The following is a 15,495-nucleotide window of genomic DNA, read 5'->3' on the forward strand; positions in this document are numbered from 1 at the left end:
ACCCATGTCATCTGACAAATTTATCCTGATATTTCCAATTTCCGTCAGCGAAGCCATGCCGACATTTCCACAATTTATTTATTTAACGTGAATCGAAAGAACCAAGGTAAATTTCATTGTGGTATCTTATTGATTTTTTAATAAAAGCTGACAATATATGTATTTCTAACTTCCTAAGCTTAGCGTATTTTTATTGAAAAATGTCAATTAAATCGACCATAATTAAAATATATTTTCTGAAAGTGATTTTTAGTTTTTAAAGTTAAGTTAAAATTTCTGACAATGGAAGTATGAAGAGATGCGTTTTTATAATTTCTAAAAAACTCTTGCTATAAAGAATATTGGGCGTTTCAAAACTTTCGCAATAAAAATTCTTACGAAACAAACAAGTTTTAAAATATACATAGTTTAGATTTTTGAAAACTACCAAAGTGCCCTTAAAATCGACCATAAAAAAATCTGAAAAAAATTCTTTAATGTTTTTTGAACCATAAGGATTTCTGTTGCAATTTTCCATGAAACATTTTTATGTGAATATATATATACCTGTAAGTTCATTTAAAAAATAAAAACAGTTGATACGTCAACAATAAATAAACACAAGTTTTGATAAATTGCTTTTAAATGTGTTTACATTAAAATGATTTTTTTCTATTACTAAAAAAAAGTTGCATCAAAAAAATAATAAAACAACTAAAATAAAAAAACTATGATGGCTGTAACAAAAAATGAAAACGATTTTCGTTTAACGTTTTTTTTAGTGTCTAACAAATGATGAATGAGTTAGATTCACTACTACATTTAATTTTTTTGCATTTTTTTAATATTTTTTTTTGTGAGATGAGCAGATTTTAAGCAAACAGGCAAGCAAAGCAGGCAGACAAGCAGCACAAAAATGAAGATGGCACGAGAGTTAAACAAAAAAAGATACATGAATAAGCAGTGATATGAAAAAAAATTAAAAAAAAAAGTTTCAAAAACGTTTATTTTTTCAAGTCCTTTTTTCAAATGAAACATTTAGGAAGAAAAAAAAAATCAATAGAAAATGTTAAAAAATTATAATAATGAAGGCTTTAACATATAAAGAAAACATATTGTACAGTGGCACCAAAGGTAAAAAATGAGCTTAATAATATTTTTTTAAATGCTTACTTAAGCTGGGTTTCCGCATACACCGTAATAGGCGCCGATAACAAATACTAAAACTGAAAAACGTTGGTGTTCGTCACCGTCTCGTTTCAGTTGGGTGCGTTGCGGCATAAAACAGAAACGAAATTATTTTTTTAATTTTGGATGTCGCACATTAAATATAATTTCATTATTTTTGACAAAATCTATTATTTTTTCCTCTTCCAATAAAGAAAATTTATTTTTTTATTCATTTTGATTTTCTTTAAATTTGAAATAAAAAAATAATTTCGTTCCTACAGCACCAAAAACAACCTACTTGAAGTTGTTTTCGTTCCGGCCCCAAATGACAGGTTTTTCGTTACTGATCGGTGCCGCTTCGTTCCCAATTTTCGTTTCCGATTTCTGAAATGAACTTTTTTCGGTGTAAATGTATGGAATTTCGTTTTCATGTATGCGGAAACGTAGCTTTAACTATAACAAATTGTTTAGGATAGACTTGGGTTACATTAGTTAAGTATTTGGCCAGGGTAACGACTTATTTTTGGCGATTGCTTACTCGAATTTCGGGGTCATATGCGGCAATTTTTGCTGTTCTTCTTTAATTTGTGCCTCTGACACAAACCTATTTCTCACCGAAGCTTATGGAGAATGTGTTTATTCGGTTTCAACGTGCGAGAGATGGTTTCTGCCGTTCAGAAATGGTGATTTTGACACGGAACCCAAAGATCGCCCAGGCCAGCCAATAAAGCTTGAAGACCGAGAATTGGAGGCATTACTCCATGAAAGTTGTTGTAAAACTCAACAAGAGCTAGCAAAATCATTGGTAGCTACTCAATCAGCAATTTTAAAACGTTTGCGAACTCAAGAGCATGGAAATGTGGTAACATGCGATTTGAAGCCGAGATACCTTGAATGACGATTTTGGATGTCCGAAATGCTGATTGAAAGCTATAAAAGAAAATCATGTTGGCACCAAATCATTACTAGCGATGAAAAATGGATCCGTAACAATAACCCGAAGCGTAAGAGAGCTTCGAGCTTTTACATTTTTCTTTTTTTTTTAATTTTTTTATGAACATTTTCGGTTTTGGGGGCGGGAGAATTCCTATTTCACCCCCTATGGATCCTGGATTCCTGCGCTAAGGTAATGTACGGTATTTGGTGGATCCAAAAAGGGTCCTTTCTATTATGAGCTGCTAAAATCTGGTCAGACCATCACAGGGAACCTGTACAAAACGCAACTGATTCGCATTGACCGAAAAACACCCAGAATATGCGGACAGGCATAAAACCGTAGTATTCCATCATGATAACGTTCGGCCACATGTTGCAAAATCATTTAGAATAAAGTGGCTTCGGAATTATGCCTCATCCGCCTTACAGTCCTTGCTCACTCTGACTACTATTTGTTTCGATCGATGCAGAAAGCTCTCTCTGCAATACGCTTCACTTCAGAACAGAGTATCCGGAATTGACTTGATTCGTTCTTGGCCTAAAAAGATGAGTTCTTTTGGCTCGAAATCCATATATTATCAGATAGATGGGAAAATGTCTTAGCCATCATTGGACAATACCTTGAATGAATTTATATTATACAAATGTTTCAAAATAAAAGCTAAAAATTTTAAAAAATCCAGCATTTTTAAGTCATACTATATAATAAATATTTCCATTGCATTGGATTAAAAATTTCATTAAAATTAAAAATAAAGTTTAAGGAAATTTTTCATAACTCAAGTCCTTGGTGACACTGTACAGGGTTTTCTCAAAAAAAAAAAAAATAAATAAAAATAATAATGACATGCAAAACAAACTTAAAACTACACCCGTTTCTACCTCTAACCTCTATAAAAATGTAAAAATAAAACAGCCAATTGACTGAATTCAATTTGATTTCAGCTAAAACCGTTTCAGAAATCTAATATATTTCAACAAAAATGTTGAATTTGAAATAAAATCAAACGGAATTTTGAGAAAATAAAAAGAAGAGAAATAAAAAAAGAAAATAATATGATTAGACACACTCACGCACTCACCTCGCGAAAACCTATTTGGGAGCGGCTGGATGTGGATACTGCGTATATGCCTCATCGGGTGATGCAGCTGTGCTAGCCTGCTCAGAATCTGTCATTGGCATTGTTGGTATAATTGTAGGTTGTGCATAATATGGATAAGTTGGACTAATATACTGTAATGATGGAGAGAAATTCTAAAAAAAAACAAAAAAGAAATAAATCAAATCAAATCAAATGAAAATACAACAACATAAACAAAAAAGGAAACAGAAAAAGATAAATATGAACAGGAAATAAATTAAAAAAAAAAATATTATTGTCAAAATTTTTACCAAAAATTCTACTACGATTCATAAATATTTATGAGGGGTTTTTTTTGTATTTATTTAATAATGAATATTCATGTGTAAAATAAAACGTGTAAACAAATGGAACACAGTGCTTTACATTTAAGTAAGTTTAAGTGTTTTATTTCTCTGTAAATTTGTCATAAATATTGTCCATTTTCTTTTAAATGGTTTTAAAATAAAAAAAAACAAAAAGTTTTTCTTATTTTTTGGTGGTTGTAGGTTACTTGTGAGAAAAATAAATAAATAATAAAACGAAAACGAATACTGTAGTAGCAAAGTTATTGGAGTGTTTTACTTACCGAATTGCCAATTTGCAATGTGGCCAATTGTGGCATCATTGTACCGTATGGTACACCTGTTTCGCCGCTAACCATCATTGATATACCGCGTGGTTGCACCTGATTGACAGCATCTGGTTTATAGGAAGCAACACTCAACTGTGGTGCAGCAGCCATTTGCATATACTATAAATAAAAATATTATAAAAAAATATTTACCTTACATAAGCATAAATAAAATATTAAAACAACACACAGAGAGACTTATGCGAAATCAAAAAAAAAAAAAAAAATAAATAAATAAAGGAACATTTCAACTAAAGTGCAAATAACTGAACCAGAAAGGGAATGAATTAATTTAAATAAATAAATGTAGATTTTTGCTATGTTCTTTTTTTTAAGGAAATCCACATAATATAACTTGATGTAAAGTTAAGGTCAAGTTTATAATCTTGAAAATTTGAGGGGCAGCTTTTAATGTGTTTGAATTGAAAAGGTAATTAAATTCAATTTTGAAATACACAACGATTATGCAAGGTTTCTAAATATGGTTTAGAAGGTTCATGTCGTTAATACCAGAATTATGAAATTTTTATATCGATTTGAATTTAGAAGAATTAAGCTCACTGAATTATGAATACAATAAAAAGTTAGTTTTTCGGTTCACGATTTTTAAATTTTCTGCTGAAAATAGTTCTAAAAAAAAAACCGAAGAATAATTGAATAATTATTTCAAAAACCAGTCAAGAAACAAAAAAATCTTGTTTTGAAAAGGTAAACCCATCGTTTAATAAAAAAAATTAAGTACTGCCCCCTATTGTGGTAGTGTGAAGCCTAGAAATTCGTGTTTAATGCAGAAAGAAGTCAAGTGACAGCACTTGAATGGTCGTACTAGGCCCTAATATATATATTTTTTCATAAATGTTGTAGGTCTCAATAAATGTGAAAAAATAAATGATTTACAAGCTCTAAAACCATACTTGGTTGGATATGAAGAGTTTAATTGGAATATTTTTGAATGTCCCACAGCGGAAGCAGAATGCACTTTAGAACGAGTGTAAGATGACGAATAGTTATTTTGGAACTAATTTGTATATATAAATATGATGTTATGATGTCTGTAGAAAGTTCATTTGTCATTTTACTATTGAAGTTCATAATAAAATTAGAATATTTCGTATGAAATTTACAGTAATGATTTTTGTTTCAGAAACCAGTCAAGTGCAAACTTTATATTATTATACCCTACACCACCATAGTGGGGAGGGTATTATGCGTTTGAGCAGATGTTTGTAACGCACAAAAATATTAGCCTAACACCCACCTTAAAGTATACCGATCGACTTAGAATCACTTTCTGAGTCGATTGAACGATGTCCGTCCGTCCGTCTGGTTGGCTGGATGGCTGTCCATGTAAACCTTGTGCGCAGAGTACAGGTCGCAATTTTGAAGATATTTCGATCAAATTTGGTACATATTATTTCTTCGGCCCAAGAACCAAGCCTATTGAAACTGGCTGAAATCGGTCCATTATTTCACCTAGCCCCCATACAAATGTCTTTCCGAAATTGAACTTTATCGGTCATAAATGTTTAATTTATAAATGTATCTCCACAAATTGCGCTCCAAATAAGTTTTATATATACAAAATTCATGTCACCAAATTTTGTTACTATCGGTCCATAATTAGTCATAGCTCTCATATAGACCCGCTTCCGAAAATCACTTTAACGTGCATAAATCGCTTAAAAATTTTGGTATACTCACAAAATTCAACATAGTAAACTTTCATATAGACATAAATCACACGACATAATTTCATGGTGATCGGTCCATAATTGGCCAACTTCCGAAAATCACTCAAAAATATAAATTATTGAAATTTTAAAAGAAAAATGTTTTTGCTCTTTTACTTAGTGTAGGGTATTATATGGTCGGGCTTGACCGACCATACTTTCTTACTTGTTTTTTAATTATGTTAATATGGATAAAAAAATGCATCAAACAGTTATACAAATTGATAACGTTCATAGGAAAAAATATCAATTTTGTAAAAGTAATTTTTAGGTTGCTATGAAGTTTTATTTGATTTATTCAAAATCAATAATTTGTTGCTTGATTGGTTTTTGAAAGAAATGATATTGAAATATTAGTCATAGAACCAAAAGGCTATGTCCGTCCGTCTGTCTATTAAAAACATGATAGGGCCCTTTCGAAAGCAGCTAGCTGGCTGCTCTCTGTTTATAAAGTTTGTTTGGTATTGAAAATGGGCAATATCGGTCCATGATTTCATCTAGCACCCACACAAATGTCCCCCTGGAATACTGCTCGAGGAGTCATAAATATATATTGCACAAATTAGTTCTAAGTACCCTGAAAATATACTGTAAAGTATGGCAAAATCGTTCAACATTTGTCCCTAGTCCCTATACAAGGTCCCACTTAGAAAATGACTTGTTGTTAAATATTTGGGATAGATCTATTATCCAATTCTAATCATCGAAACGGAAAAGTAATTGAAATGCTTCACGGACTGTCTATCACATTAATATCATCCAATTTAGAAAGAATCTAAATTGCACCAGTAACAGTTGCAAAAAACTGCACATCCTAGGATGTGCAATACCATAGACGAAATTTTGACAATTAACAAATTCATCACGGTGAAAATGTTCTTTATCGTTTTCAATGGTTTTGGTCGAGAAATCAACATCCATTTTTTGATGTTCAACAGCAGGCTTCAGTTCTTGTGTTAATTGAAATTTTGGATCATGGACACGCAGATCTCTAGTAAGGATATGCTGATGAGAGCTTTGTCAAAATTTTCCTTGACCATTTTGCATAAATATGACCGAATTTCGTTGAATTTCCTATTTCAATTCGCGGGTGGTTATGAGCTTGTTGTCATCAACAATTGACTTCAAAAACCCCAACAAAAAGAAATCCAATGGTGTTAAATCACTCGATCTAGAGAGCCAAATCTGATCAATGAAATGAGAGAGTACACGACCAGGAAATGTCTAATACAATAATTGAATTATTTCACGTACTATATGAATTTTATGCAGAACGCTTTTCGAAGAAGTATGGTGTAATGATGACTCCAGGCCAAAATCCGCCCCAAACATTCCTTTTTCCTTAATCACATACACGCTCTCTGAACCTCAAATGAGAAAATTTTTATTATTGCTATCAAGGTGAAAATAGGCCTCGTCGCTTAGGATGATTTTGGTCGAACAATTTTTTTTTAAATATTGTTCAACAATGAAAACACGTTGTTCTCTCGTGTAATTGTTCATTTTAAATAATCCTAAGCCGTCGACTATCAAACTATTATTTTATAGAACAAATGGCATAATGGTAATAGTAGGAATTAAGTACTTGCAAGACCAGCCTCAGAGAATTGTCACTCCATGATCATGCCAATTGTATTGGTTGAGTCTATATAACTGTGGATCTTAAGAGTTCATTAAAAAAGGAGTAGTTAGTATCTGTATATTTAAGTGTAATTTAAGGATATTCTATCATGTGGTGGGCCTATAATATCAGGAATTTCAAACTTCTTATTTAAAGATTGCTCATGACAGCAAAAATGAAAATTTGTATGACTTTACTATAAATTAAATAAAAAATGAATTTCAGTCGGGAAAAACAAATATATAGTGTTAAGTTGGAACAAAGTTTTTCATATATTTCTATCCGAACAACCCAGATGTTAATTTTTGGACACATTAGAAATAAATTTCGGTTTTTTAGATCTCCTCGTTTTAATAGTTTTTTTAATATTGGATGGACGGATACTTTGTTCTAAAATAGGTTGGAATCTACTTTATCAATTTTCAATACCAAACAATTCTGCTCAATAGAGAATATTTGAGGAAAATTTCATCCCCCTAGGTCTTTCAACAGATAGACGGGAATAGTTAGATCTTAGAATTTTATAAGGGTATGACCAATATTTCGATGTGTTACATATTTTTGGTGATGGGTAAATAAATGATTGATGTTCCAAATTACATTCTACATTTGAAATACAACTCAGAATAAAGTTAAAGAACCATTAGAGAATAAAAAAAAAATTGTCGAGAAGTCTGTTCATCGAATCGATCTCGATATATAAACATTTAAGAAAGGGTTTGATTTCAAATTTTTCTCTATTGTTGTGAGACGATATTTCTAAATATTGTCCGTAAATTATGTTATTTGTTGTAGGATACTTTGTAAAATTCTACAATCATACATTGGCACAAATGCAATAGGGTTGTCATTCGAATAAAAATTATTCGAATAATCGAAAAAAATAGAACTTGAATAATTGACAACTCTAGTATGCAACAATAATCGTAAATTAACGAATAATCCTATACATTGTTGAAAACTTTAAAATTATATTTTTTTTGATAGGAAATCTTTCACTCACCTGATCATCTACCTGAGTGATCGGCTGTGTCATCATATAGCCAGGAATCCATTGTGAACCAGCCATTGGATAACCGCCCACCTGAGGAGCACCGAAACGTGAATATGGCATACCAATGGGAGTGCCCACATTAACACTAACACCATTCTGTTGCATGGCCGATGGATCATAAGTAACTGGTATGCCCTCGGCGGAAACGTCACGCCACGTTCTGGCGCCCTGATCGGGAGCCTTAAAGAGATTCTTCTTTTTGGGGCCACCATCGGCAAACTTAACTAGTAAAGCATCTTTGGCACCCGGTATGGTAGTGCCATTGAACATGGCAATAATGTGTTCACACTTTTCACGACTCTCCATGCGAGCAAAACCAACACCTAAAATGTAAAATACAATTAACAGCTTGAAATTTAATAATAATTTATTTATATGTATTTTTAAAATTACCCTTTGAATTCATTTGAGCATCACGTAAAATTCTAGTGGACACAACTTGTCCATATTTGGATAACATGCCTTCCAGATCGGTCTCTTTGAAATTTGGTGGCAAATTTGCAATATACAAATTTGTGGGATCCTGCTCTTGTTGCTGTTGTTTGTTTTTTTTATTATTATATTGTTGTTGTTGTGATGGTTGTTGTTTTTTTGAAAGGGTAGTAGTTGTAGTAAATGTGAATTAAATATTGTGTTTTTTGGTTTTTTTATTTTGTAATTTATTTAAAGTTTTTGGCCGCACATATATTTTAACAGTTATTTTATACACAACAACACAAAGCATTTGAATTGTTTTTGTTTATTTTATTTGACGTTACAACAAAAAAAGCATAATGCATGTGTTGGTTTGTATGTATTGTATTGTTGCAAGAGATGCAGGTGTGTGTGTGTTTATTGTTGTTGTTGTTATCATAGTGGGAGTGTACAAGTACAGGTGTTGTGTGTATTATTATTATTATTTATTTGTAGTAGAAATGGTAGTAGTAGTAGTAGGTAGTACAGTGTAGTGGTAGCGGTGTTACAAAAAAAGACACATACAAGTAGATGATGCCAAAAAACAAAGTTATAACAGGTTCATTATGTAAATATTACATTTTATTGTTTTTTTATTTTTTAAGAGAGAAAAAGAGAGAGAGAGAAAAAGTAGTTGAATTTTAGTTAATTTTGTTTGTTTTTCATTTTATTTTATATTCACACATTTAAATGTTTTTAAGCGTATCTGTGTTAGTGTTTTTATGTATGTATTTCCTATGTATGTAAATGAATATATGTAGATGTAAATGCAAGTGTTTTCGCACGTTTGTATACATATTTATGCATATTAGGAGGGCCCCTTAAATACTGTTCTAAGTTCCCAACTAAGTTTACTTAACATTATAATCTGGATCAATGGCAAAAATTATTAAACTTTGGTATCATATAAAAGGTCTTGGAAAGTCCAAGGAATGGTTTAAAACAGTAATGTTCACGCCATACAACAATTGTTTGAAAAATTTACACACATTTGTTACGCTCTTTTAAAAACTTTTGTTCATTCATCGTTTAGCTCTCGATGAAAACACATGCGACGGACTATCGTCATTTTTTTCAGACATTTAATAAGCATTGTTGTTGGTTGTTTTTGGACGAAGCATAGCAAACACAAGCGTTTCAATTGCAATTGAACACAAAATAACAAAGTCAAAAATAAATACAAAATTAAATAGAATTTAGGCCGTATAATGCATATTTTTTCTTTTCCTTAAAATTTAAATTACATTCATTAAATAAATTGGTTATATGTGACAAAAATTCTAAATCTAAACTTTCATTATTTTGTTCTTATTTTAAATGTTTGACATTATGTTTGCTGGGTAGCTCTCTCACCAATACATCTTCATTTTTATTTTTGAACATCACTGGTTTAAAACAGTCATGCCCAAGCCCTATACTCTTGGTACTCTTTTGTTTTTGTAATTGCTCTTAGCTATAGGCTGTGTGTTTTGTATACTCACTAGAGCACTCAGCACTAGCAATACAAAATACACAAACAACTTTGTCTTATTATTTTTTTTGTCGTTCTTCACTGAATAGACGCATGTTGAAAGCAACAACACTTTCGTATGCTTTGATGGTAAACATTGACGACTGCGATCATCCATGTAGATTTTGTTTTTGTTTATCGTATGATATTTTAAAAATGTGTGTGTTGAAAGTGAGTTTTTTTTTCTTTTTTCTTTGTATGAATTGGTTTTAGCAACAACAAATATTGAATAAAAAGTAGCTTTTCTTCAAATGTATTGGTGTTTACTCTTCCATAAGGAACTTGTGGGTGCCCCTGGTTTAAAATAAAGCTATGATAGCGGAATTTTGCTGATTTAACAAACAAATGTCTGTTTTTCTGATTTTGTGCTTTTGATTCGACTGAAAACTTTTTTTCTATATTTGCAAATTTGTTTTAAAATTTCTAAAAATAAGTTCAATTGGCAAAACAAATAAAATACCTGTTTACTTCTCACATTTTCAATGTGATCAAGGACCAAAAAGCAACAAGTTTTTAAATTTTATTTAAAAAATCCATTTAATGACTTAAAATAAATCATCATACAAGAATTTTCGTGAATTTACACAAACATTTCAGTTTTTTTTTAAATATTGACGCGATCAACTTGATCAATGATTTATGATTTCAAGATTATATGATTTTGCAGAAATGTAACTTTGCTATCATGTGAAAGGTCTTCGAAACTCCATCCAATGACTTAAAATTTTTCTATTTTTTTTTTCGTTTTTTTTAGTCCAAATTTTAAACAAAGTTTTCGAAATCTAAAAAATTTAAGTTTACTTCTTTAAATAAATGAAAGACTTTCTTCGCGTATCATATTTTCTATTTTATCAACTTGATCTTTGACTAAAAATTATCTTGTTTCAAGATTTTCTGTTTTTTCTCATATGAAATGTCCTCGAAAATCCATCATACGACTTAAAATAAACATTTTAGTACCAAAAAAAGTCGTTTAAATCTTGAATTAGAAAAAATTTCGAAAAAAATAATTTGAATATCACATCGAAATGATTTAAAATAAACATTTTAATACAAAATTTCCAATTGTATTTCAGATATTTCTTATTATATCAGAAATTTATTTAGCTTCAATGAATATTTTAATAAAAACAGGTCCTAATTTAATAAAATCAGTTGTAAATTATACTACAGACACACTCTTTAAAAAGTATTATTGATTTCCTGTATTAATTCATAGTATAGTTTTAGGGGTCAGTATGGAAATTGTAAGTCAGCCTTTATAAAAATGTGAATCAATTATATAATTTGCACGCCATTTAAATACGTGAAATATTGTGGTATTCTTTAAAATATATTATAGAAATATACACACTTTTATAGAAAAACAAGTAAGAAAGTATGGTCGGTTAAGCCCGACCATATAATACCCTACACTAAGTAAAAGAGCAAAAACCTTTTTCTTTTAAAATTTCAATAATTTATATTTTTGAGTGATTTTCGGAATGGACCGATCACCATGAAATTAGGTCGTGTAATTTATATTTATATTAAAGTTAACTGTGTTGAATTTTGTGAGTATACCAACATTTTTAAGCGATTTATGCACGTTAAAGTGATTTTCGGAAGCGGGTCTATATGGGAGCTATGACTAATTATGGACCGATCGTAACAAAATTTGGTGACATAAATTTTGTATATATAAAACTTATTTGGAGCGGAATTTGTGGAGATACATATATAAATTAAACATTTATGACTGATAAAGTCCAATTTCGGAAGGACATTTGTATGGGGGCTAGGTGAAATAATGGACCGATTTCAGCCAGTTACAATAGGCTTGGTCGTTAAGCCGAAAAAATAATATGTACCAAATTTTATCGAAATATCTTCAAAATTGCGAACTGTACTCTGCGCACAAGGTTTACATGGACAGCCAGCCAGCCGACCAGCCAGCCAGAAGGACGAACGGACGGACGGACATCGTTCAATCGACTCAGAAAGCGATTCTAAGTCGATGGTATACTTTAAGGTGGGTGTTAGACTAATATTTTTGGGCGTTACAAACATCTGCACAAACGCATTATACCCTCTCCACTAATGCGTGTAAGTTATAAATATTTAGAAAAAAACTAAAAAAGTGGAAAAATCTGTATAAAATTAAGTTTTCAGATATCGTCGAAAAAATCTGTAAATATTAAAATTTTCAGTAATTAAACTTTTCCTACTCACACTGCTTAAAAGGTATTTTTGATTTCCTGTATTAGTTCATAGTATAGTTTTAGGAGTCAGAATGGAAATTATAAGTAAGCCTTTATTAAAATGTGAATCAATTCCACAATTTGTATGCGATTTATAAAGGTGAAATATTGCGGAATTCATAACATAAATGTCTTTAAAATGTATTATAAAAATACATAGACTTTTATAGAAAAATATTTAGAAAAAAGCAACAAATTCGAAAAAATCTGTAAAAATTTAAATTTCCACAAAATTATGTAGCTTCAATGAAAATTTTAATAAAACAGGTCCTATTTTAATAAAATCAGTTGAAAATTATACAAGTAATTAAACTTTTCCTACAGACCACTCTTTAAAAAGTATTATTGATTTCCTGTATTAGTTCATAGTATAGTTTTAGGGGTCATAGTGGAAATTATAAGTAAGTCTTTATAAAAATGTGAATAAATTCTATAACTTGCACCCGATTTAAAAATGTGAAATATTGCGGAATTCAGAACATAAATGTCTTTAAAATGTATTATAAAAATACATAGACTTTTATAGAAAAAATATTTAGAAAAAAGCAACAAAGTCGAAAAAATCTATAAAAAATTAAAATTTCGGATATCGTTTTGAAAATTACTTCCAGTATTGAAAGTAAACATAAAGACTTATACATTTTTGGAATGCTTAATTTCTATGTTTTTCAATAGTGTTAAAAACTATTGAAGAAAACTAACTTTAATATGGATTCATTAGTACAAGGACTCGAAATTGTATTTCTGAAATGTTTCTGGCTAATTTGTGTTATTTTTTATGTTAATGATAAGAAAGCCTACTGTAGGCAATTTTTCAAGTATATATTTTGCCTGATTTCCTATTAGAATTTTTGAAATTTTACTTAAATATTTTCTGTGTTTCAGAAAATTTCAATTGTATTTCTATTAGCGATTTCTGAAATAAAATTCGAATTTTTTTTTTTTTTACAAAACAAACACAAACTGCGAAGCGTTTTGCTTGTCTGCAGTTACACCCAGAGTCTCTGGCGGGAATCGAACCCGCAACCCTCAGATTAATAGTTCAGCACACTATCGACTGGTCTATCGGGGCACCCCGATAGCAATTACGATTGATTACTTTGGAAAAGTCGATATAAAATTTTTATTTAAATTTTCTTTTACCTCGATTGATGTGTTTTTCAATGATCAAATTACATGCTGTTTCTTGATAACAAACGTGATAAAATCAAGAAAACCGTTAAAAACAGACCTTTTTCATTTAATATTGTCTACCAAATGTTGTCTTAAAACAAACAAAACTTTAATTTTAGTTGGGAACGATATTTTATGGGCTCCATACAAATGGGGCCATCCTATTATGTGTGTATGTACTTTAGACAGCCTCGCTGGAAAAAGTTGCAAATTGAAATCCTTAAAATGAAGACTATTGATATGATTTCCTAAATATTTCGGATCAATATTTACGTTGTCTTAAAGGTGCGCCAAATAACTAAAACAAACAAGTTGACTCGATATATTTTGTAAATCATTTCAAGACATTTCAAATTTTCATTTCTACAGAAGTGCATTTGCCACTTTTTTGACTACAAATCGAGGCAGTCTAATGCAGTTATATGTATGTATACGTAGTGCTATAAATTAGTAGTTTGTGTAAGTAGTATATGAGATTATGAACATATGTTGGGTAGTAAATTTTAATACCTAAAACTTAGTATTATTTTGTTTTTTTGTTTATTTACTTTTCCTTTTGTTTTTCATGTTTTTGTGTATGAAAATGTATGTATGGATGTATGTATGAAGTATTCGTAATTTGTAAGTGCTTTTTAATTAGTAAAAATATACTTAAACTGTAATTAAAGTACATAAAAGCGAAATACATAAATTTTAAGTAGGTACTAACTGTCTGTCTGTCTCTCAGTTTGTCTAATTTGAATATGACGTTTGAATTCCAAAAATGTTGTGTTTTTGCTGTTTTTTTTTTTTTAATTTCAGCACATAAAAAATTTTTGTTTACTACACTCGTAACTTTACGTTGATTTTTAATTAGTTGTAAAAACTACTTAAAATTGTTTGCATGTGCTTTTATGCATTTGCATACGTACACTTAGTTATTAGTTAGTTATACTTTAGTAGTTTAGCTTAAAATTAATAGATAACTATTATGTTTTATTAACAGATTTACTGGCCGATTGTAAGTGGAGAGACATAAATATTAGAATATGAACATGATTTTTAATTTGACTATCTTTCAAAAATCTGAAGTACAATGTCTCTAACAATGCACATTGGAACTTAAAATTTTTCCCATCTAAATGATACTCTGTTACAAAATTATAAATTTTTCATATACTTAAAAAAATTAGCTAGAATTAGCTTAAGGCCTTGTGAGTTCCACTAGTTTTTAAAAAAATTTATACACATTCAAAATTTTTAGTTATTCTGTAGAAAACATATGAAGGCTACTTCGAGCACTTAATATAGTGCTATTCCCACAATATTTTTAAACAATTTACTATTTCCCCACTGATTAAAAAAAGAAAGAACATAAACTGCCAATTATATACAAATTTTTAATGTACAATAAATTTTATGTGAATTTTTAATTTTTTTTACTTTGATGTTGGTTTTTTAACTTTTTTCATTTAAGCCAAATATATTTTTTTTACATATTTTTAAAGAATATTTTATTTTTAATAAAACGAGGCCTATTTTATTAAAATCGGTTAAAAATTATAGAAGTTATTAAGCTTTTTGTAAAGCTTATCATTGATTTTTCATATTCACACACACATATGCACTTTAAAACGTTTTGTTGATTTCCTTAGCATAGTTTTAGGAGTCGATATGAAAATTATAAGTAAGCCTTTATAAAAATGTGAATAAATTCTGCAAATTTCATTCGATTTTAAAATTTTAAATATTGTTGTATTCAGAACAAAAATGTCTTTTAAATTTATTATAAAAATATATACTCTTTTATAGAAAAAATATTAAAAAAATACGTCAAACTAGAAAAAACTTTGAAAAATTAAATTTTCAGATATTTTTGTAAAATTATTTCTAAT

General features: G+C 29.7%; 2 protein-coding genes across 7 annotated transcripts in view; both read right to left on the reverse strand.

Annotated features, from left to right (window-relative positions):
• Window positions 1-15,495, reverse strand: part of nSyb (neuronal Synaptobrevin) — a 311,043-nt gene that overhangs the window by 59,603 nt on the left and 235,945 nt on the right. The gene's annotated exons all lie outside the window — the stretch shown is intronic.
• shep (alan shepard) overlaps window positions 3,168-15,495 on the reverse strand; it is a 624,596-nt gene continuing 612,268 nt past the window's right edge. For all 6 annotated transcript variants that reach the window (XM_065504089.1, XM_065504090.1, XM_065504091.1 and 3 more), the window contains 4 exons: window positions 8,639-8,780; window positions 8,195-8,568; window positions 3,796-3,960; window positions 3,168-3,340 (listed from right to left, as the gene is read on the reverse strand). In XM_065504089.1, the coding sequence (XP_065360161.1) occupies window positions 3,179-3,340; window positions 3,796-3,960; window positions 8,195-8,568; window positions 8,639-8,780 (843 nt within the window). In that variant the 3' untranslated portion in view covers window positions 3,168-3,178. The remainder of the gene's footprint in view (window positions 3,341-3,795; window positions 3,961-8,194; window positions 8,569-8,638; window positions 8,781-15,495) is intronic.

This window comes from Calliphora vicina, chromosome 3 (genome assembly GCF_958450345.1).
Source record: "Calliphora vicina chromosome 3, idCalVici1.1, whole genome shotgun sequence".
In the NCBI taxonomy this organism is placed as follows: domain Eukaryota; kingdom Metazoa; phylum Arthropoda; class Insecta; order Diptera; family Calliphoridae; genus Calliphora; species Calliphora vicina.